Source organism: Ammodytes marinus, assembly GCF_949987685.1.
Source record: "Ammodytes marinus genome assembly, chromosome: 21".
Taxonomy (NCBI): Eukaryota; Metazoa; Chordata; class Actinopteri; order Uranoscopiformes; family Ammodytidae; genus Ammodytes; species Ammodytes marinus.
In genome coordinates, this window is record NC_137225.1 from 1067474 (window position 1) to 1091798 (window position 24325).

At 42.5% G+C, this 24325-nt stretch overlaps 2 protein-coding genes across 2 annotated transcripts in view; one reads left to right on the top strand and one right to left on the bottom strand.

The window, feature by feature from the left end:
• The window catches only part of trdmt1 (tRNA aspartic acid methyltransferase 1), a 37990-nt gene extending 19979 nt beyond the window's left edge, over nt 1-18011 (bottom strand). Inside the window, exon 1 of the mRNA XM_080050426.1 lies at nt 17880-18011. Coding sequence (XP_079906552.1) covers nt 17880-17943 — 64 coding nt within the window. The 5' untranslated portion in view covers nt 17944-18011. The remainder of the gene's footprint in view (nt 1-17879) is intronic.
• A 687-nt stretch (nt 18012-18698) lies between these two features.
• Nucleotides 18699-24325, top strand: part of rsu1 (Ras suppressor protein 1) — a 52234-nt gene continuing 46607 nt past the window's right edge. Inside the window, exons 1-3 of the mRNA XM_080050427.1 lie at nt 18699-18885; nt 18992-19105; nt 21897-21947. Of these exons, the coding sequence (XP_079906553.1) occupies nt 18997-19105; nt 21897-21947 (160 nt within the window). The 5' untranslated portion in view covers nt 18699-18885; nt 18992-18996. The remainder of the gene's footprint in view (nt 18886-18991; nt 19106-21896; nt 21948-24325) is intronic.

Here is a 24325-nt window from a genome sequence, read left to right on the forward strand (position 1 = left end):
ACCTGCTAAAGGCGTTGCCAAAGTCCGCGCGTGTGAGAAACCATGGCTGCAATACAACACCTTCTCGCTGCGAACCAACAGCCTCGCCGTGCGCGAAGCCAGACGGTTTACATAAATGCATACGTGCGTCGGCACTTCTCCCCACTGGACGTGCTATCAGACCGGGCAGTCCAGGCAAAGTACCGGCTGCCCCGTGCGGAGATCCAACGGCTGATCTCTCTGGTGTCTCCACACATCCAGAGCAACCTGCTGCAATTTTGCCTTCAGCCCGGTCCAACAACCCGCAGCCCCTACCTCTTCACCACCAGTCACCAAGCACTAAACCATAAACCCACAACCACCACACATCACCCATATCAACTCTCAGGCCTGAAGGCTGAAATAAATAAACAGAACCAGCAGATGTAGGCTACATGTAACGTCCTGCACACTATGATTATTGCTGCAGTGTCCGGGTGCTTTACCTGAAAGTCTGGCACTGGAATGCTGTTGAAAGGGCGCACAATACGCACACGTCATTAACCTACGCTTAGATACATTACAAATTGCCTGGGACTTTTTGTTGCTAGGTTTGACACCCTCATTTCAATGCAAAATGATCCACACAATACATGGTTGAAAAGAAACCAAAATAGTTTATTGAAACCATATGGGGGAAGGGTTACTCCGCGCTGTCTTTACTGGGCGTCTGCATCACCTGCAACGAAGGGAGATTGATTAGTGAAACCTTCTCACTCTTCCTTTTTGTTTGGTTCTGGAACTCCTGCCACTTCTTCCTCACAGCACGCCAGTCACGCAGGCCACATGGGCTGGAGGGGGACTTATCTTCGGCTATGGCCTGCCTAACACGGTTCTTCACCGTGATGTTCTTTTTGCCCCTTGTTCCCCCGAATAAAACTGCCCGGTGCTGCCAGACCTCGTCCACTAAGACGCCCATCTCCTCCGCGGTAAACCCGCGGTGCCCGCTTGTTTCTTTTGCTGCCGCTTTCTTCCATTCTCACATCACATGTGTGTGCCTATATCCACGGGGTATATGCGCTAATGGGCTTGATTACTACTTTGATACACTTGTTGCCACACACACCCGCACACCCCCCCCCCCCCCACACACGTTACATGCGTAGCCTAATCCCACCTGTGTGGGGGAGACCACGGGGCGCTGTGTGTGACTTATGCGCTGATAAAGAGGTGGGTGATCGATTCGCCTGGCATCGATTTATTCAGTTTCAGCACGACCGCGGTGGACAGCTCCCACCAAAGAGCTTCTTTCACTTCAACTTACGCGTTCTCCAAAGAAGGCACTTAAGATGGCATCTGGGAAACACCCGTATCTTAACGCTCCTTCTTTGGCGAACCCTTCTTTCGACCCTTCTTTGGCCCCAAAGAACGATCGATTCTGGGAAACGCGGCCAATGGCAGTTGGCGCTTACTGCTTGCCCTAGCGTATTTTCTGTTGACATGAAATCAGCTTGAAAATTATTTTTGGCAATAACACTACACCACCGCAAGAGGGCGGCAGTGTGCTGCGAATGAGTGAAGATAGCCTACTAGTGATGCAGCCTAGTACTGATCAGCTGTGATCCACACAGCCTGCAAAACAACTGTGTGTGGAGAAAAACGGCCTTATCATTACATCAGTCAACTGCCACAGAGTGAGTTAGCCTACAAAAATGTACAGAGTGCAAGACCTTCAGATTTGGTGATGGAAACGTTGTTCATTCCACGAGGAACGTGATTATTCCAGCCAAGATGGGACGGACTAAATGCAACATAAGCAGAAGTTGTGTGTCAGATCAGGGTAACTGGTGGTGGTAGCTCCGTCGATGCCTGATCAAAACCCCGCAAACGTCAAATGTTTAATATGTTCATGTTGGCCGTAAGAATCCGATCTACTTAATATCGGTTTACACTTCCATAGCCTTTTAGTGGAATATACAATGTGAGGTAAGATGTCACAGTGTGCGTAACCAGCGCGAAGCTTGGAGCCAGCTGTTGGCTGTGGGGCAATGTGTGACGACCAGATTAGTTTGTGATAACACATCGACAAATACCACCGATCGTATTTAATATGCATTACCTGTATGTTTCCCACTCATCACTATACATTACTCGGAACCCGTCCAGATTATAAATGACTCAGTTTGAAAATCGGAGGACAGTAAGTTCAGAAAACTAACACGTTGCGTGGGAGACTTTTCTTTTTTCTTTCATAGGGTACTGAATACATCCTACTGTGCGTGTGGCATACTTTGGGTAGGCTATGTGACTGAAATTTTTTTTTATCATGATGTTTTAACCCATTGATGACTATGGCAATCTAGGATGCATGTCCTTAATGCCTGAGGGTTTTCTGAAAAAATAGTATGAATTGTAAAGTCTACCAAAACCTTAATATCTAAGCCTGTGTAGCACATAGAAACATGAAATAAAATACATTTAAAAGTTAAGGTTCACAGGTTTTATTTAAACATGCTCCCTTAGCGCTTACAAACCAACACATTTTTCTAAAAATCGTCAAAATTAGATGGGGGAGAAAAAAATAAAAAATAATATAAAATATTTAAAAATAATGTGCTAAACGAGGTTATAATCCTGCTTCCTTTTAGCATGGATAGTAGTGACTGAGTGTGCAGTGGAGGGATAAAGATAGACAGATATAGGAAGGAGAAGATAGCTTTATTTTATTATTTAGTTCAGTTATCACTGGCACCATAAATCCGACTTCCCAGTACAACTGGAACGCAGACTGACTCCTGCTGTCGGGAGCCGATCAGCTGGTCCAAACGGCTGTATACCACGGAGATGAAAACGAAACTGAAACATAACTATCGCCTGGCTGGGCTGAATTTGAGTTGGAGCAGCAAAATATAGCCTAAATTTATAAATATTGTTAATAAATAGATGCAATGTGTTGTGTGATTTTCGTCAGTAGCCTACAGTAGACTTGATTCTGCGCTCCGAACGCCACTAACTGTTCTGTAATACACTATCGCCGACACAGCTGGCGTATTTTTATTATTATTCATTATTTATTAATTTTTTGATTGGCGTGATTTTCGGCAAACCACACATTTTTTGGGTGGTCACGTGGTCTTAAATCAACAAAACCCACCTCATGCGCAGGGTTTTTCCTGGCTCAGAATGGGCCTTTGGGGGGTCAGTACGCGACCGACTTTTTTTGGGGTCGCGACAGTAAAGGCAAACGGTTTGTGTATTTTAAGAGGGGTGTTGGGTTGGGAGAGGGGAGTTTCTGTCCAGCTCAAGAGCATTTCAGTCAGCCTGCAGGGTTCGACATAACGTATAGCCCGATGGCCCGGGGCCAGTAAAATCATATGCAGGGCAAGTTGATTGGCCAGTCACTGTCCCGCCCGGGCCAGTGACTGGCCAATCACAGTTCAGTATCTTTTTGTAGACTACATCATGGTTCATTGAAATGCGCGTTCTGAGTCGTAATGAAAGCAGTGTTTATTTAAGACTCAATATAATAAACCTAATATAAAATATATTTTTTAATGAAAGGCCAGTGGACAACCGATGCGTGGGCGTTTTGACAGGCACCGTTGGCAGAGCTGCCTACCGTCCGCCTGCGAGTCGACAAATCAATCGACTTACTCTGCCCCCTTTCTTTCTTCCCACAGCAGAGGTTGAGGCGCAGAAAATGATAACTGCGCTTTTCCTTTATCTGCCGCCGTAATGTTACAATATTTGCATCCAAGCCCCAATGGTAATACAAATGAGAGGCGTTATTTAAACGCTGTGAATGCGTCTCCGGTGATTGTGTCGGTTGTAGACAGAAACGAACGGAGGGACTCCGCTCACTGTACAGTTCCTATAGTCGCGCAGTTTGGCACTGTGTTTTCAGGCTCGAGACATTCAATCAGATCGCGGAAGTCTTTCCCATTGAAATCGCTAACGGGGAGAATATCCCCGGTTATTATTTTAGCCACAAACCACAGTTCATCTGCGCGGCGGCTCACTCGCTGGCGAGATCACACGGTGAAACGCTGCTGTGATCGGACGAAGGCATTGTGTGTTTCTAAGGTGATTTAACGTCATAGTCTTAGACGAGCGTTTAACTTATGCTGCATATTTTGCACTGCATTGTTTTTTATCAATAGTTTGAAAAAATGGTCCCACACCGGACTCTTATATGTGAAGCTGACACTTCATGGAGAAGTGACACTGCTGCAGCGCGCTCACGACCAGACGTGAACTCACATACACGGTGAAATCTCCCATTAAAAAAACGGCATAACCCACTGATTTTCGGATTTCTATTCTATTTTTAAAGTCAACTTGAGCGAAAGTGGAAAACCGGTCATTCGGTCGACACATTCACATCCCTAATGCATATAGAGAAAGTAATAAAAACAGCCTACCACACCACAAAGAATGATCAGACCTTCATCTCTTATTTATTTTTTATGTTTGAACATGACTTCTGCAGGTGAACTATTCATTAAACTGCCCAAATTCAAGAATAAAAACAACCTTCAAACTACTGGACTTTAAAATACTGGCCGACTCTTTCAACATACTTTCAGTTGTAGGCTTCTAATTCAATATGTTTGCCTGGTTTTATATTATGTGTATGAGCAATATCAACATTTCATATAATTAACTAAAAGAAAAATAACCAAATCTAAAGGGAATATCTATACTGTTACAGTATAGATATTCCCTTTAGATCTGGTTATCTTTCTTTATTTTTCTAATACAGGTATTATAATTATTGACACTAAATTATGAAAAAAAAAAAGTGTGTGCAGGGCCAGTGAAAATATACAAGGGGCCAGTAAAACTCGCATCCACTGGCCCGGCGGGCCAGTAGGAAAAAAAAGTTATGTTGAACCCTGGCCTGTCAATCACTGCGTTACCATGGAGCTCACTGACGCTTATGAAATCACAATAAACAACCTGTAGATATGAAGTCAAAATACTAATAATGACTAGGCCTACCTGTTTAATACTTTAATTGTTTCTAATTGATCTAAACCATGGAAGAAGGTAGGGCTGCTCAAATATGAAAAAATCATAATCATGATTATTTTGAGTAATCACATTGTGTTATCACGATTATTAAAGACAGGTAATCATTGATTTAAGAACATTATGCATTTATTTTACTTTTAACAAGGTTTTTTTCTAAAAACACCATGACTTTGGACTTTAAACAAAGGCCTAATTGAACTGAAAACAGGGAGAATAGAAATAGGCTAAATAAGTGAAACATATTTTTAATAATTTAATAAAAATATGTCAAAATAAAAATAACCAGTTGTAAATGGTGTTGATAGGGCACGTCTTTTGCTAGCATTGAATGTAAGGGCATGATTTATTTATGTCATGGAGCTGGCTGGATAGGCAGTTGCATTGTAGTGTTGACAGTTGTGGTGGCAGGAGTTAAGGAGCTTTAAACTTCCTGTGTTTTTATTCATTGATTGCTTGGTCATAGTCCACTATGACTCGACTTAAAGTGAATAAACGAATTGGTCGGGATGTTTAAAGGTGCAGATCAGGTCGTATATCACTTTTCTTTCTCTCTCTCTGTCTCTCGGTCGCGTATGTCATGTTACTCGCGTGTCCGCGCGTGACAAATCTTGCACATTATTTTAGTTTGTTGTGAGTCTGAAGTGTTTTCAGACAACACAATTAGTTTTACCTTTATTCTCGTCATCTAGAAGTTTTTCAAAACACCCGGCAATGCGCAACATCTCCCTCGTACTCTCTGGACTAGCCGTTAGCGAAACTATCAGGTGAGGGAGGGGCCGAGCGGAGCTCACGGCTGAAAGGGTTTGCTGCATTTATAAGCCTGCATGCCCCGGCGAGCGGAACAATGATAGTTTAACAACGATTATCCCCGACCTGATTTCTTTTTTTACAACTGAGATTGCAAGTAATATGACTGGAATGGCGCGGAAATGGAAACACATTTGGAGCCGTTTTAAGTAGATTTTTATTTATTTATCTAGGCCTATATATATAAAAAAAAAAAAACACTTTGGCGCTGAGGATTTTCCTTTGGGGGGCGCTAAAATTCCTTTGGCGGGCGCCAACATTTTTTGAATGCAGGAAAAACCCTGCATGTGTATTTGAACCAATGACGGTGCATTCTATGTTGCACACGCCATGAAAATTAGATAAAGTAACAATGCTGCGCGATGCAGCATCAGGCAGGAGATACAATGTGGCATCGCGCATCAATGGGTTAAAATAAACGACAAATCAATGCGACATAGAGACCGGTTCATATGTTGGATTATCTGGTTGTGACAGGCTTGGGAGGATATGGAGCATTATTTTTTTTTTTTAATGGTGATAATAAGAAACTACCACAGATGTTTATCACTAAGTTGGTGGCGTACTGATAAGGTACTGACACTGAGAGTAATTGAGATGGAAATGGGGTCGCTGGTTCGACTCTCACAGATAGACTTTAGACTTTATTGTCCCCAAGGGGAAATTCTTTTCCACATCACATGTACATTTATGGGCTGCACGCCGACAGACAATAGACAGACACAAAGTAAACATACATACAGGATATATAAACAGGGTGGGACTGGGGTGATTTATCTTGGCCTTTTGTTGAGGGCTGCTATGGCTGCAGGCACCAGGCTTTTGCCATAGCGAGCCCTCCGGCACAACAGGGACCTGTACCTGCGTCCGGAGGGCATGACAGTGAAGTGGCAGTTGAGTGGGTGAGTGTTGTCCTGTGCTATTGTAAGTGCGATGCGTGAGATGGCCTTGACATTGAGCTCTGACAGTGTGGGTGTGGGGAGACCGATTAATTTGGCAGCAATGTTTGTGACACGTGTGAGTTTGACCCGGTTTTTGACAGTGAGCATGTTAAAGAAGCAGGTGGAACAGTAGAGCAGGATGGGCTGGACAATACTTTGATACAACAGAAGGAGGAGATGGGGTGCAACATAGAGTCCTTTAAGTTTACGGATGGCATACAGTCTTTGGTGGCTCCTTTTTTGAATGTCCGTTATGTGCTGGTCGAAAGTGAGTTTATTGTCCAGTGTGAGTCCAAGGTATTTAAAGCTGTCAACTGTTTCTACTGTGTCATTGTTGATGAGAGTGGGGGGCTGGGCTGATGGGGTACCTATTGTTATTTCTTTTGTTTTGGCTACGTTGAGATGGAGGAAGTTATGTGTGCACCATTGGGAGAAGTGAGTGACAGTGTTGTGGTAATCTGATACAGAGTTATTGTCTGATAGGAGGGCGAGGATGGCAGTGTCATCGGAGTATTTGAGGTAGGTGGTGGTGTGGGAGGGGCTGGTGCAGTCATTGGTGTAAAGTGTGTAAAGGAAAGGGCTGAGCACACAGCCCTGGGGGGCTCCGGTGTTGGTGGTGAGTGTGGGTGATGTGGATGTGCCTACCCGAACAGCTTGTCGTCTGTCGCTGAGGAAGTTGTGCAGGAGATGGATCAGGATGGGTGGAGTGTTGAGGTGGTGAAGCTTCTGGATGAGCAGGTGTCTTTGGATGGTGTTGAAGGCGGAGCTGAAGTCCACAAAGAGGATCCTGGCGAAATTGCCTGTGGAGTCCAAGTGCTGGAGAAGAAGATGCAGCAGGCAGGCGACAGCGTCCTCTGTGCCCCTTTTTTCCCTGTAGGCGAATTGAAGGGGGTCCAGATGAGGTTTGACGAATGGGAGGATGGTCCTGAGCAGCAGTTTTTCGAAGCATTTCATAATTATGGGTGTGAGGGCGATGGGGCGGTAGTGATTTAGTTCGGTGGGTCGTGATTTTTTGGGTACCGGGATTATTGTTGCACTTTTCCAGAGGAGGGGTATTGTGGCTGTGAGGTAGGATTGGCAGAAGAGGGAGTGGGCAATTGGAGCCAGCTCAGCGGCACAGGTCTTCAGCACCCTTGCTGGGATGCCGTCGGGTCCTGGGGCCTTGGATGGGTTGCACCGGCTGAGCTGGTGCCGAACTTCCTCCACTGTGAAGGGGGCAGACTCATTGGGATCTATTGGGGGGAGAGCCTGTAGTGCTTGTATGCAGTTGTTTGTGAAATCCTGTGAGTCAAACCGGTTGAAAAATGTGTTCAGTTCAGTGGGGAGAGCATGTGTGGTGTGTGAATTTGTTTTTCTGTGAGTGGGTTTGTAACCAGTGAGTGTGTTGACCATCTGAAAGGCTTCCTTAGTGTTCATGCTGCTAAACTTGTGTTCCAGGTTGTTTTTGAACTGTATTTTGGCCATGAAGATTTTATTTTTAATATTGCGGTTTGCATATTGGAGACCAGCTGAGTCCTTGAGCCTGAAGGCAGTGTGCTTCTCTTTCAGGCATTTTTTTATTTCAGTGGTAACCCAAGGTTTTGAGTTGGGGTATTTTTTTATTGCTTTCACTGGTATGGTGGTGTGTATGCAGAAGTTGATGTAATTGGATATGGCAGTGACTTTGTTGTCCAAATCTCCGTCGAAGATCGTCCAGTCGGTGCATGCCAGGGAACCTTGGAGTTGTGCAGTGGAGTCCTCCGACCACTGTGGGGCGCTGTAGGACTGTGGGGGGAGGCGTTTTAGTACTTGTTTGTACAGCGGAAGTAAACAGATGACGTTGTGGTCTGCGAGTCCGAGCGGTGGATATGAAGTTGTCCTGAAGGCGTCTGAGATGTTACCGTAGCATAAGTCCAATATGTTGTTTCCTCTGGTAGGAGTGTCAACATACTGCTGGAATGTTGGGAGCACGGAGTCGAGTCTGCAGGTGTTGAAGTCCCCAAGAATAAGCACTGGCGCTCCGGGGTACTTAGCTGCCATGGCGTTAGCATCCTCGGCTACCAGCTCTGCTGCTACGTTGACGTTAGCGCTGGGTGCGATGTACACACAGCTGACCACAACAGTTGGGAATTCCCGAGGGAGATAGTAGGGGCGAAGGGACACGGTGAGCATTTCCAGGTCGGGCGAACAGACCCTCCGGTGTGTTTTGATGTTGCTACACCACCTGTCGTTGATGTAAAGACAGAGCCCGCCGCCTCTTGTCTTCCCCGATTTCCTGGTTCTGTCTGCCCTGATGATGGTGAAGTTGTCCAGGCTGACCTCGTCATCGGATGCCGACTCGTCCAGCCAGGTCTCAGTCAGGGCGATGATGCAGATGTCTCTGAAGGCCCTTTCCATTCGGCACCGGGCGTGAAGGAGGTCCATTTTGTTCCGGAGGGAGCGGACATTGGAGAGGATGATGGAGGGGAGAGGAGGCCTGAAAGGCCGTCTCCGTAGTCTGCTTCGGACACCTCCGCGTCTCCCTCTTTTCCTTGGCCGGAGCTCTGGTGGGATAGCTACCGCCGGCTTGATGCTACACAGCGGTGAGCTACGGTGGAGCAGGAGTTCATCGCGGCCATAGGTGAGTAATCCATTGACAGTGACAGGTTGTAGTGCGAGGCTATCACAGATTAGCCATACAATAGTCACAGGGATGATGAATGATTTGTAGAGGGTGGACATGTTTATCCAGTCCATACATACACAGACAGACAGTGAGACGAGACGTAGACAGACGTAGACAGACGTGGCGTGCAGCCGAGTGAGGTACGGTGAGTGATGTCGCAGCAGAGCATGCGCCAGATAGACTCTATTTTTATCTTTTTTTGGTTGGGGGCAAATGTAATGATCCAGATCAGGGCAACTGGTGACAGTAGACTCGATGCTCACAAACGTGACATGATTAGGCCTACATATATGAATCCGATCTACTTAATATTTAGACTTACATAGCCTACAGCTTGTTAGTGGAACAGTGTGAGGTAAAATTTGTGTCACACATGTGCGTAACAGCACGAAGTTTGGAGTCAGTTGTTGGTTTTGGGGCAACGTGTGGCGATCAGATTAATTTGTGACAGCACATCGGCAAATAGCCTACCACCGATCGTGTTTATCATCACCTGTATGTTTCCCACTCATCACTATGATATTCTACATTACGCGGAACCGTCCAGATTATAAATGACTCTGTTTTTAAATCGGAGGACAGTACATTCCTCCCCGATACATTTAGAAAACTAACGCATGGGATACTTTTCTTGTAATTATAATTTCGTACTGAATACATCCTATTGTTCATGTTGTCTACTTTGGTTATGTGACTGAAATAAGCTTATCATAATGTTTTAAAAATAAACCGACAAATGAATGCGACTATAGAGACAAAATATTCCTGGTTTATTTGTTGGATTATCTGGTGACAGCTAGGTTTAGGCTATGGAGCGTGTAGGTGACTGTGTCGATGCCTTGTGAAAATAACGCAAACCTAAATAAGTTGATAGGCTGTGTGTGGTTGAATACAAGATGTTCTCATCAGTTTAAAAAAGTTGGACATATATCGCTATCATTCGGATCTACTTGAGAACGGTCGGGGATTATTCTTCCATTCATCTTTTTAGTGAAGTGTACAGTTTGGGGTAAACTATTTGTGTCACAAATTAAGCGTGAAGTTGGCTGTGGCTAAAGCCTGATTTATACTTGTGCGGCTTTGCGCCTCTGCGTTCTCTGCGGACACCGAACGTTCTCATGAACCGTTGGTAGTAGTTTCGCCCGTGTCGCAGATTGCACACTGCACTTTTGATGTTATCGGCGAAATCCGTTGCTAAACAAATGAAAACTGGAAGATTTTGAGTTTGATGACAATGAGGAAGAGCTACTGTGCTGTTGAAATCCCTCCTTTTTGCTTTGATGCCCAACCAAACCTCTGCGGCGTCTGCGGCATCTGGCGCGTAGTCACAATTTTCAGTTGGTACGCGGCGGGGTCTGAGGCCACCGCACAGGCTCTCTGCGGCTCCGCGGAGGCTCTGCGCACGCGGTACCGCACAAGTATAAATCAGGCTTAAGTGTGATAGAACCAGTTTAATTTGTGACACTTAGGCAAATACCATCGTATTTCAGACGTTTTTCTATCATCACTACAATGTGTTATTCACTACTCGGAACCACAGTCATTGCTTAAAACCAATGTAGATTGTACATGGTCAAATTCGAGTATGAAGATTGAATGATAGCTAGACTATTGTTACTTGCTGTAGTTTGGTCTAGCTTTGCGAGACAAGGTAAATGTAGAAAACAAATGATCAGGGGTGTGCAGTCTTTCTTAAAAGGATGCTATTTTACACATTTGTGGGTTTTAATCATAGGGTTTAAGGGTTTTGGAGAGCGATAGTTGAAGCGAGATATGGGGACAGTTAGGCATGTAAGACGCGATGGAGTGTTGATATGATTCTTTCTGTTTGCTTACTGACAGTAGTGCGCTTTGAGGTGTGTATTTTTGTTTGAGGTTGGTTTGAGGAGTAGCCTACATTTGTAATGACAGTGACAGTGTGGTTCATGTAGGCCTATATCTGTTATTTTGCTTTGTTGCAGGCCTATTTATTAGTCTGTGTGAGTGAACAGGAGAGCGTAAACAGTGGTGCTAGTAGGAAATGATGTGCAGGAGATAGCCTACTGTAGGTGAGCCATGTGGAGGTAGGTGCTGAGAGAGGTAAGGGAAAGCATAAGACAAGTCTAATATTTGAGTTTAATTCCAGACGTTTTGCTGGACACTGTGGAGTGGATCTAGGGTTCTTGCGTTTCTGAGTGCAGTCCGCGGAAGTTCAACCACACTGGGTGTACTGTTATACTGTTTACTGACACTATTTCTGCACTGCTTGTGTTCAATAAAATCTAATTTTAATGACCATTTTGTTGTCTTTTATTTTGTGATGCTGGTCTCTAGGACACAGAGCTTGTATTGCATATTTGAACTTTGATTTGAGACACTGTATGTGAAAAGGTTAAATAATAGATCATCATAAAACGTTGCCAGTTGATTACTTAGATTAAAAAATATATTTTGTGTATTACAATTTTTACAGAAATGTTTGAATGAATGAACTTTGGCCTTATAAATGCATTTTCTGCATTTCTGAATAAATGTATTGTTAATCATACAACTAACAACATAACAAATTATTCTGTAATACACTCCAGAATAGTGCTAAGAATTTGAGGGGTACAAGTGAATGTTATAGAAAAAAGAAAATAACTTATGTTGAGATAATGTCCTTCAAAGATGGGAGAAATATACAGACGCAAACAGACAAGGATTAGTCAAAGAAACACCTAATAGCCTACATTTTGGACCGTTTATTTGTACTACACTATTCTGCAATTTGCTCATTTGACGTGCATTGTACTTTTATAATTCAATATTTGCTTATGTAAATATGATAATACTAGCACAACATAATTTTGTCTGACTTTGTGGCGCACCGTGTAAAATTCGGGCTAATAAATTTATTATGAATGGGTAGATGAGATCGCTGGTTCGACTCCGACAACATTGAGTTTTCTTCCCCCCGTGCAGAAGACAACTAATTATTTGTACTTTGGGACCAAAGGTAATGATCCTGCAAACGGTTTATGGCATCATGTATAAAATAAAACGATAAATGAATGCGAAGAGAGACGATGTTTTGAATAGGTTTATTTCCGGGGGCCTATTGCATAAAACTAGGATAAGGGATTAACCTAGGATTTTTCGGTTATCCTGGCTTGCGTTAGCCATGATCCGGTTGCATAAAAGCAGAGGGACATAAATTACCATGGAGATTTATCCTTTACGTACATAAAGGATAAACTTATTCTGTTGCCTGATTGGCTCAGTCAGCTGTCACTCCGATCTGAAATCAAGGTGTTTAACAGTTATTCCATGATCTTCTGTGTACTGCTTTATTTTTATTAGCCTGTTTTATATTAAGGTACCACATAAAAGACTGCATTGTCATTTCAGGGTTTGACATAACGTATAGCCCGATGGCCCGGGGCCAGTAAAATCATATGCAGGGCAAGTTGATTGGCCAGTCACTGTCCCGCCCGGGCCAGTGACTGGCCAATCACAGTTCAGTATCTTTTTGTAGACTACATCATGGTTCATTGAAATGCGCGTTGAGAGTCGGAATGAAAGCAGTGTTTATTTAAGACTCAATATAATAAACCTAATATAAAATATATTTTTTAATGAAAGGCCAGTGGACAACCGATGCGTGGGCGTTTTGACAGGCGGAGCAACAAGCGGGTGCACTCTCGCTCCGTTGGCAGAGCTGCCTACCGTCCGCCTGCGAGTCGACAAATCAATCGACTTACTCTGCCCCCTTTCTTTCTTCCCACAGCAGAGGTTGAGGTGCAGAAAATGATAACTGCGCTTTTCCTTTATCTGCCGCCAGGGCCGCTGCTAAGCTTTTGGGTGCCCTAAGCAGAAATTGTCAGTGATGCCCCCTTCACCCCCCCACCCCCCAAAAAAAACACCCAGAAGCTCGCGTCCGCAGGGCGCGAGCGGAAATTTTTTGCCCTTGCAAGATCTCTGCGACTGCTTTTTGGCACATTTGCCAGCATTTACTAACAGAAAGAACAGCTTAACTTGTGAAAAAACTGCCTTTGCAAAGGAATTGAGTGATAGGATCATAGACTGATTATGAGATAATGGGCCCCTGGGCTTACACTCTTAAAGGGCCCCCCACTTGTCCCTATCCAGTCAGGTACACTGAATTTTCTACACGGATACATACAATTAATGGCAAAAACATATTAAGGAAGTCAGTGTTTCCCACAGGATTTTGGGGTGTTGATGGAGGGACCCTGTACCTTGTTGGGGGGGGGGAGAGGGTCCGGGGGTATGCCCCCCAGGATTTTTTTTTACCTTTTTAAAGTAAAATGCATCAATCTGGTGCACTTTTTGAGGAAATTTTAGAGACTAGAGAGATAACAAATCCTGAGATGCAGAAGGAACATTATTTTTCAGATTTTTCTTAAACAGGTAGCACTCTTTACTCTGCAACTGTAAAAACAGTAGATTGGTCTGCAGACCCATGTTCTATGATGGAGGGGCCCATTTCAACAGATAAAGGGTGGATATGAACAATTTAGAATTCACACATATAAAGCTTATTTGTGTATGTGTGAGGGGGCCTTCAACCCCCTTAGACAGAGCTACTAATGCTGTTGTTTTTAACTTGCTTTTGTATTTCTCCCCTACTAGTTGAGGGGCCCATGATGATTTCTATCTTGTTACATTTTAATGAGTATTTATATTTAGGCTATTCCTTTTTGGACCCTGTTATTGACATCAGTGACTGAGCTCTTTGACTATGCAACATGAAAAGTTACTATCAGTATCTCTGGCTAAGGGCCCCCCTGAGCCCTTGGGCCCCTGGGCCTGTGCCCGGTGTGCCTGTGCAGTAATCCACCCCTGGATAGGTTACACAATTAAGAAAAAACAACGATGGGCCTGTTCATAACTAATTTATATATTTTTTGTAATGTAATGATTATCATGAACTTTAAAAAATATATATATATTTTGGGGGGCCCCCGGACCATCTCTTTTTCCTTTTTAATTAAAAAAAAAAAAAAAAAAAAAAAATTATAACATTATAAAAAAAAATTTTTTGGGGTGCCCCCCCAGGAACTTGGTGCCCTACGCAGTCTGCGTACTCTGCGTATAGGGAGCGGCGGCCCTGTCTGCCGCCGTAATGCATACAAGCCCCAATGGTAATACAAATGAGAGGCGTTATTTAAACGCTGTGAATGCGTCTCCGGTGATTGTGTCGGTTGTAGACAGAAACGAACGGAGGGACTCCGCTCACTGTACAGTTCCTATAGTCGCGCAGTTTGGCGCTGTGTTTTCAGGCTAGAGACATTCAATCAGATCGCGGAAGTCTTTCCCATTGAAATCGCTAACGGGGAGAATATCCCCGGTTATTATTTTAGCCACAAACCACAGTTCATCTGCGCGGCGGCTCACTCGCTGGCGAGATCACACGGTGAAACGCTGCTATGCTCGGACAAAGGCATTGTGTGTTTCTAAGGTGATTTAACGTCATAGTCTTAGACGAGCGTTTAACTTATGCTGCATATTTTGCACTGCATTGTTTTTTATCAATAGTTTGAAAAAATGGTCCCACACCGGACTCTTATGTGAAGCTGACACTTCATGGAGAAGTGACACTCCTGCAGCGCGCTCACGACCAGACGTGAACTCACATACACGGTGAAATCTCCCATTAAAAAAACGGCATAACCCACTGATTTTCGGATATCTATTCTATTTTTAAAGTCAACTTGAGCGCAAGTGGAAAACCGGTCATTCGGTCGACACATTCACATCCCTAATGCATATAGAGAAAGTAATAAAAACAGCCTACCACACCACAAAGAATGATCAGACCTTCATCTCTTATTTATTTTTTATGTTTGAACATGACTTCTGCAGGTGAACTATTCATTAAACTGCCCAAATTCAAGAATAAAAACAACCATCAAACTACTGGACTTTAAAATACTGGCCGACTCTTTCAACATACTTTCAGTTGTAGGCTTCTAATTCAATATGTTTGCCTGGTTTTATATTATGTGTATGAGCAATCTCAACATTTCATATAATTAACTAAAAGAAAAATAACCAAATCTAAAGGGAATATCTATACTGTTACAGTATAGATATTCCCTTTAGATCTGGTTATTTTTCTTTATTTTTCTAATACAGGTAGCTATTATAATTATTGACTAAATTATGAAGAAGAAAAAAGTGTGTGCAGGGCCAGTGAAAATATACAAGGGGCCAGTAAAACTCGGATCCACTGGCCCGGCGGGCCAGTAGGAAAAAAAAGTTATGTTGAACCCTGCATTTAGTTAAATAGTTATTCTTTTGTATTTTATTTAACCTGAACCATTTATAATTAACTTAATTATAATTAGATTAAGATGCAATGATTATAATAATTTATGTGATACTCTGTTCATATTGCAGGCTATATTTATACAATTGATCATCGATGGCAGATGACGTTGCATATGTGGGTCAAATAAATTCATCTAAAACAAAATTCAATATCAATGAAAAATTAATTTGTTCTGTAATTGAATTCAAAAAGTGAAACTTAAATATATTCTAGAAATTCATTACACATGAAGTGAAATTAATCTAGAATAAGCATACTTTTCAGGAGGTCGACATTTCTGTATTATAAATCCTTTTTCTTATTGGTTGTATGTAATATTCTAATATTTTGAGATACTGGATTTTTTATTCCATGATCAATCAATCATCCAAAAAAAAGGCCTGAATCTATGAAAGTTTCACTTTTTGAATGGACTTTCCATGATATTAAATGTTTTAAGGCCAGGACACACCAGCCCGATAATCGCCGTCGTCAAAAAAAAAGACAAATCTGTTTGGTGTGTGCCGTGACGTCGGCCGACGTAGAGGTCGTCGGGCTTGTTTTGAGCCTGTCGGCCGCCGATTGAACATGTTCAATCGGCGGCCGACCGTCTTTCATTTGGAGCAATTTGATTGGTGGAGGGCTAGCGAATCAGTGAAGCCCGGAAGTGAGGCGGGTAGCACAAACAGCTAACAACAGCTAGCCATCGTTTTAATGTGTTTGTTCGTTTCGTTTTGAGAGTACTGACATGCATCAACCCTTGTTGACTGCTCGACACCATGCTCGACACTCTCTGCTAAAAATTGTGCTCTTATGGTCCATAAATATAAATACATATTTCTATGTATGTGTATGCTCTAGAGAGATGTCCAATCATTTCCGGCTTTCATATTTTTTCGGGCCACAATACAGATTAGCGCCGCCTGCTGTTGTGGAGACATTACGTCCCGCGAGCGTACGGAAAATAAACAGTCGTCTCGGTGTGTTCTTTGGCCGCGACGGGAAGACTGGAGCTTCCTGAAACGGCCGACTCCATTTTTTGCGTAGTCGGAACATGTCGGACTGGTGTGTCCTGGCCTTTATATGCACCTGCAGACTGCTCACTGTCAACTATTTTATCATAAAACAATGCAGGGACATAAAGATAAGTCAGCAGAGAAAGAATACATATGCTGTATGAAATGAACTGCCCCCTGACTTACGGTTTAAACTAGCAAGGCATTGTGGGAAAATGGGCCATCTTTTCCATTTTTACATCAGTAAATCTGTGTTCGATCTCTGGGTCTACTTCTGAAAGCTGTGGGCTGGCACTTAAAGCTCCCATATTATACACTTTTCGGTACTATTATACACCATATTATATGGTCTTAGTGGTACCTAATACGTTTTTCTTTAATTGTTTGCTGAAAAAAACTTTCAGATAATTTATTGTACTATGCTGATGTTCAGCTAATCTCACAATGGCCTATTTTTTAAAAAGAGCTGCAGCTCCCCTCGTAAATATACAATCTTTGAGCTGCCCCCGCCCCCTGTCCGGAAGCGAAGCCAGATACGCCTCGCCCTCTGTCTGTCAGGGCCGTGGACCAATAAGAAATAGGGGTGTAGGCTGCACAGTGGAAGCTTCTGGCTTTCCAGTTTGTGAGGTCAGAAAAGGGGAAAATTCTGACTGGAGTATATTGGGGGGAGGGGTGGGGGTTTCAGAAAGGGGGAGAGTGAGAACAGGAGAGCTTGTTATTTTTTTAAATATTTTGGCAGTCTCTAGGCACACCGTGGACCCATGGATATGTTCGAACACATTTAAAAAGGGCATTTAGCATAATATGTGACCTTTTTAACAGAATGATTTACACCTGGCTTGACAAAGCGGGCCCTTTTGATCCTAGATTGGCGTTTATGCAACTGACTGATCCAAAGTGCCCAGGCTAGACTTTGTCCAGGCTGGCTTTATCAATCATCCTGGATATCTTTATTCCACTTTTATGCAATAGGCCCCGGGTTTTTAGACTAGGGGTCCTAAATAGACACGCCTACGAAACATCTGCAAATGCCACCAGTTACCCTGATCACCAGACGATCTCACACACCGGTTTAACTTTTGCATTATATGAACAATAACCCTACACAACGTGGCGAAAAAAGCAGTGTAATTGGCAAGGTTTCCAATCTTCTATTGAAAAAAAAAAGATATCGACCAACTCACCCTTTAAAGCATAATGCATCCCTCCTATTCCACTGTAAAGCTCGAGCACCCGCAGTTTCTCCATGGCACACACGTTGTTGCTGTTGTTGTCACGGTCGGTCTTCTTCTTCTTTAGGGTTTATTGGCGCGAGGTAAACCAGCTTGTAGGCGCATTACCGCCACCAACTGGACTGGAGGGCGAACAGAGAAAAGTGCAGAAAATAATCAGAATAAAACATTGTTTTTTTTGTAAACTTATCTAAACCTTAATCAAAATAAATACTATATAGGCCTATATATAAATATATTCCAAAACGCCTCAATTAGGCTATCCTATTTCCATACGAACAATCCAGTGAATGTATTGCAGTTTACACATTGCTGCTATAACACAGATGGCTGCCAATTAGAGGACTATTTAAAACAAATGTTTTTGGTTGAAACTAACATAAATAAGAAAATATGTCGGAGCAAACAATTTACATGTGTAAGTAACAATATCTTGATAATCTGAGTTACCGTGTCGAAATTCAATGTTTGTTATGCTATGGAAATGGCTTTCTGCAACATAGGCTACCTTAGCAGAATGTTATAATTCTGTATTATTTGCATTCAGATTTACCTATGCTATGTAACTGACGGTCCATTGCGACTACAAGGGCAAGTGGGTTCCATTTAAATCCTCCGCTCCTCCCCCGCCCAGTCTCCCTCCGCTCTCCAAGTTCCCTCCGTGCAACGTATGCTGTTACGTTATACCAAGGGCTGAGGGTAAATGAACGAGGGGAAGTGCAACTACTATTGGAATGCAGCTACAGTCCTGTTCAACTCTCTACGTGCTGGGGGAGTTTATAGGCCGCTCTTAATCTGAAACACTTTGTGGTTGGAGACAAGTAGCCCATACAAAGCGGAAGTATCCTATTAAGGAATGGTGGCTGGCTCTCACATAAACTTCCGGTAGGGTGTGGGTTTGTCTGAGTCAGGAATCAAAGACGAAAATATTTGTCTTTTTCGTTCCTCTTTTTAAACGGTAAGCATCTGCCCTATGGGGCAATCGCTTCCTATTGAATGTTACAATGTATGAAGGAAAACGTGTCATGACTTAACGCTGTACTTTGTTGGAACCGTGTTTGCAGGGAAAATGTCCAAGTCTCTGAAGAAGATAGTGGAGGAAAGTCGGGACAAAAATGTCCCGGAGGTGGAGATGTGCGACAGGGGAATTTCAAACATGCTGGATATCCCAGGACTATGTAAGAACATGACGTCAACTTCCCCGATACAGTCTGCTATTATAACTGCTTTCTAGAATCTACCAATACCTGTCAGAAGATGCGTACGAAAATATGACGACTTATCGGCGGTGTAGAAAACAACTGAAGTCAATCCGTTAGGCTTCTTAATGGCAGGTCATGGCTTTGTTTTGTTTCAACTTTGTTTTTCAAATACGCCTGTTTAAAGATGCATTTGACGCAGGTTTTCAATTCAATGCACGTTGTCACTAGCCTGGTGCTACCAGACCATCGTACTTCATTTAATTTCAATATGGTCCAGATGCAGCCGCTGACTGCGGTCAAGCCAGCCGTCCCATCGAAAACAACAGTCAAGCCAGCCGACCCAAGTTTTTGCTGTACCTGTTTGTACTAGCCATTACGGTTATAGCGCCACAGAACTAGTTTCAAAATAAAAGCACAGTTTCAAAATAAATGCCTTTGTCTGGTACATACCAGAAGACAGTAAATAAAAGCAAATACTATCAAAGGAAATGTACGGACGTTGTGATATGTACTTTCAAAATAAAAGACCAACTAATTGACAAATGTAAGCTTATGTCAATAGTTTTTTTTATTGGAGATTTAAAAGGAAACGCCTTGTTATCACAGACTGATTCCAAATCAGGGTTATAGTACACATCCCCATATAGTGTGACCCAGTAAGTTTCAAGACCTTCTGATGATGTGTAGTTTCAAAATAAAAGCCCACTAGAAATTGAAAATATGAGACAAATTAGATATGATTTTGGATTCAATTTAAAAGGGAATGCCCTGTTATTCCAGACTCATTCCACTCCAGGGTCATAGTTCACAATCCCATGAGGTCACACAAGAAGTTTCAGGACACTCTGATGTGTAGTTTCAAAATAAAAGCCCACTAGATATTGAAAATATGAGAGAAATTAGATATGATTTTGGATTCAATTTAAAAGGAAATGCCCTGTTATTCCAGGCTGATTCTACATCAGGGTCATAGATCACGACCCCATGAGGACACACAAGAAGTTCCAGGACATTCTGATGTGTAGTTTCAAAATAAAAGACCACTAGATATTGAGAATATGAAACAAATTAGATATGATTTTGGAATCAATTTAAAAGAAAACGCACTGTTATTCCAGACTCATTCCACTCCAGGGCCATAGTTCACGACGCCATGAGGTCACACAAGAGGTTTCACGACATTCTGATGTGTAGTTTCAAAATAAAAGACCACTAGATATTGAAAATATGAGACAAATTAGTTATGATTTTGAAATCAATTTAAAAGGAAATGCCCTGTTATTCCAGGCTGATTCCACATCAGGGTCATAGTTCACAACCCCATGAGGTCACACAAGAAGTTATATTTTTAAAATGTGCCACGGGCCTATCAATTAGTTTTGACAGCCCTGCACTAGTGGGTTAACTAAGAAATGCAAAATAAAAAAATTCTAAGGGCCATATTACATTATATTTTTAAAATCGGCCGCGAGCCAATACAAAGCGGGCGGTTTGGACACCCCTGTTGTATAGCCTTGTGTCTGCTTAGACACTTTAAAGCATAGAAAAAGTGCTGTAGTAGGCTACATGTGTACTTATGTTATTATCACAGATGGCATGTGGTGCTTTTGAGGTGCAATGATCCTGGTGAAGTTGGAATAGGTTTTCCCTGCTGTCCGAGCTGTGATGGGTCTGCCATATCTAACCAGCTCTTTTCAGACAGTATAGGTGCAGGCTACAAGTCCATACGTATTTTGGCTGTAAACATTTAGCAGATACATTCACTATGAAACTATTGAGCATTTTTGCCAATAAAAAAACACGAGGTGTGTGTTCCATTTCATTCTCTACAAATTTTAATTTGAAGGTGTCTTGGCGCTAGTGTTGCTCACAACAATGAAAACAGCTCCCCACGATAGGTTACCTCCTGTTAACATGGGCTGTTTGAAATGTACATGGTGAATATGGAATCTTTTTAGGGGGTTTGTTATCCCCATTCTCTATAAATGTTATGTCTTTGCTGCTCTGTAGAGCCAGCTGCTTTATGGACGGTCAGAATCGTCCCATAAAGGAACAGTTTCAGCTTTGGCCCTTAACAATGTATTTCATGCCCCTGTGAAGCACTTTGAATGGCCTTGTGTCTGAATTGTGCTATATAAATAAACTTGCCTTGCCTTGCCTTAACACCAAGGGTTAAACCGCCTAGAATAATAAGCAACAAATTGAAAAATCATTACATCATGGAATTGTTAATTATGTTGATAAATGTCATACTGGTATGTTGGGTTCCCATTAGTTGTTGCTGCTTTGTTGTTGTACTTTTGTAATACTGTTATGGCTGTAAAAACTAATTTTGCCTTAAAGGAACTACAAAAGTGATGTATTTATGAATCCCCCTTTAATTCCTTAGCCCTGGTATATTGGTCCATTTGGCCGGCCCACATGTACAGCAATGATCCTCTGCTTTTCTATTTAGATAACTGTGGTTGCCACAATTGGAATAGGTTCTTTGTTTTTAGCTTAAGTCCCGATTGACAAGCCTCAAGATATATGCCAAGATTGAATTTGTATACTCTGTTCTATTGTATTGGTTTCCAAGATGCCATTACATACAAATGGAATCCTGCTATTCATATCATCGCGGTGTACAGTACCTGTAGATGCAAAATAATCTCTTAACTGCGATGTAGTACAATGAATTGCAGTCCTATTTAATGTACTAATAATCAGTCCTCTTTCGAGTTTTTGCAGTGGTGCTGTGCTGACTTGATGTTCTATGTCATTTCAGTTACTCTGTCTAACATCACTCAGCTGGTTCTGAGCCACAACAAGCTATCAGGTAAGCTGCTGTCCCCTCCACTCTGTCACATCACACCTTACACACATGCACACACAGTTTAGGAATTACATTTATTTGATTGCACAGGGCCAGGTACAGTATATAGAATGAACCGATGCCACTTTTTTTTTTGCCAAAGCACATCTGCAAGGCCTGTCCCTAGATGGGCCTTAAAGATAGATTTAGTAGAAAAAGTAATTTTCTGTCCTTTTTTTGGTGCTTTTTTTTATCTAAATAAGTCATATCACTATTACAACAGTTTCCCTTCCAAAAGCATTACAGAATTATGAAAGACACACATTCCCAAACTTTAGATTGTAACAGTTATTGTGATTATTGTGTATCACTGCAAAGGACCTAGCAGTGTTTTTTTGCTTGCCTTGCCCCCCTACTGCTAACCTCTTTGGAAAACATGATGAAAACCAGGCAAGACAATTAATTCTGCTGTGTTAAATGATGAATAACAGGTAATGATTAAGCAATGACTCATTCAATTTCAATACTTCCGTTTACTATCCGTCTAGGATCCGGTTGTGTTCACCCATATTTAAGCACCTTTGTCCCTCATCTGCTGCTGCTCTCCATTGGAGCTGCTCACAGTGGCTGTGTCTGTCTATTTAGTAACAGTAGTATTGGCACATCACACACACTTGGATGCAGGCATGTTTATAAAATACTTTGGGAAGAATAAAGGAGATCCCACAAAGCTTGTTTTTCTTTAATAAATGCTGATGCTGAGCAAGAGCAGAGGATCTCCTTTTTTCCTCTAAGCCTTCTTTTCTCTAAAAGGAGTTAGCAGGAGGGATATTTAACACAATCTAGCCAAACCCTATTCGTGCAGACTGAATGTGAGAGGACCATAGAGTGGGTTCGTTTGTTGTTCTGTTTTCTTTTGGAGAACACATTGGCTATATTCAAATCAGTGTTGAGTTTTGGTGTACTGCTCCGCCATGTCCATATGCTCTCATTGTTATGGAATGCACATATAGTGTCAAGATGGTTTTGCTTTTTGATCAGTGTTCTGGCAGAACCTTATGAGCACATATTTAAAGTTGGAATCGGCGATTCTCCCAAAGTAATTATGAAGAAAAAAGTTGATCAAAAGTTGGGCTGTCTGGGGGCGCACTTAGCTCAGTTGGTAGGGCGTCCCCCCCATGGGCCTCGGCCAGCAGCGGACCCGGGTTCGATTCCAGCCCGTTGTCGTTCTCTGCATGTCACTCCCCTCTCTGCCCCATTTCAACTCTGTCTCTACACTATCAATAAAGCATAAAAATGCCAAAAAAATATCTTTAACAAAAGTTGGGCTGTCTGTTGCTGCTATATGATTCAAGAAAATATATGAATTCTAAGATGTATATATAATAACAAGTGATTTATGAATATTCAATTTATATAGCTCCATGCTCTTCCATGTTCCTGCATAATGAATGATCAGTTCAGTGTAAAATAACTAAACTGTCTTCTTACAACTGGCCCTAACAATGTAGTTAATGTACCTAATTTATTTCAATTTAGAATGGAAGGTGACTCTTGACCTTTTTGGAACAATACATATATCCAAAATAATACAGAGTCAAAGGTACATTCATTTACTAGCTTTTGTAGTTTTCAATTGCACATTCCATTCCTCTGCATTGAAAGGAGCTGCATCCAGTGACATCATATGGCGTAAAGCCCTGTGTTCATTCAGACTGTACTGGCAGATATGTTTCTGTGTTGAATTGTGTTTGGTAAGTCCTGAATCCTGGTTGGATGTTCTGCTTGTGGAAGTCCCCATTGATTTCTCACTCACTTCATCCTGAACTTGTTGGCTCTGACACAACATCCCCTACACACAACCACAAGGTGGTGCTGCTTTACATTGGAGCCAGCTGCATTAAGAGATGGAGACTCATTGTGGGAGTGGAACTACACTCACTCAGTGAGTGTAGGTCCACTACACTCACTACACTCACTCACTAGTGACTGCCTTTTTTAAATCACAGTTTGCCTTTGTTGTAAAAACGGCCGCTCTTGTGCTTTTGTCACAGTTTTTATATTCTCTGTAGAACAAGAAGTATGTCCGTATTGAGTGGACCTCTTCAGTATACCTCTTCAATTTACTTGATTAGAGTAAATTGATGTATTGGTGTTTCGCACCACTAGAGGTCACCACAGGCCAGTCAACAGACTCACACTAACCTGTGTTTAAACTGGGTTTATGAACCAGCATTTAAGGGGACGTAAATGATATGGTCCTTTTAGCTAACTTCCTGTCAGTGACTGCAGTTAGCAGTCCCCTCCCTTTTCCCTACATCACCACCAGATGGATGTGCATCCGTCTTCCGTCTCCGCGATGGAGAGCAGCGAGTCATCGTTCACAGGCCAGGGGTGTAAAG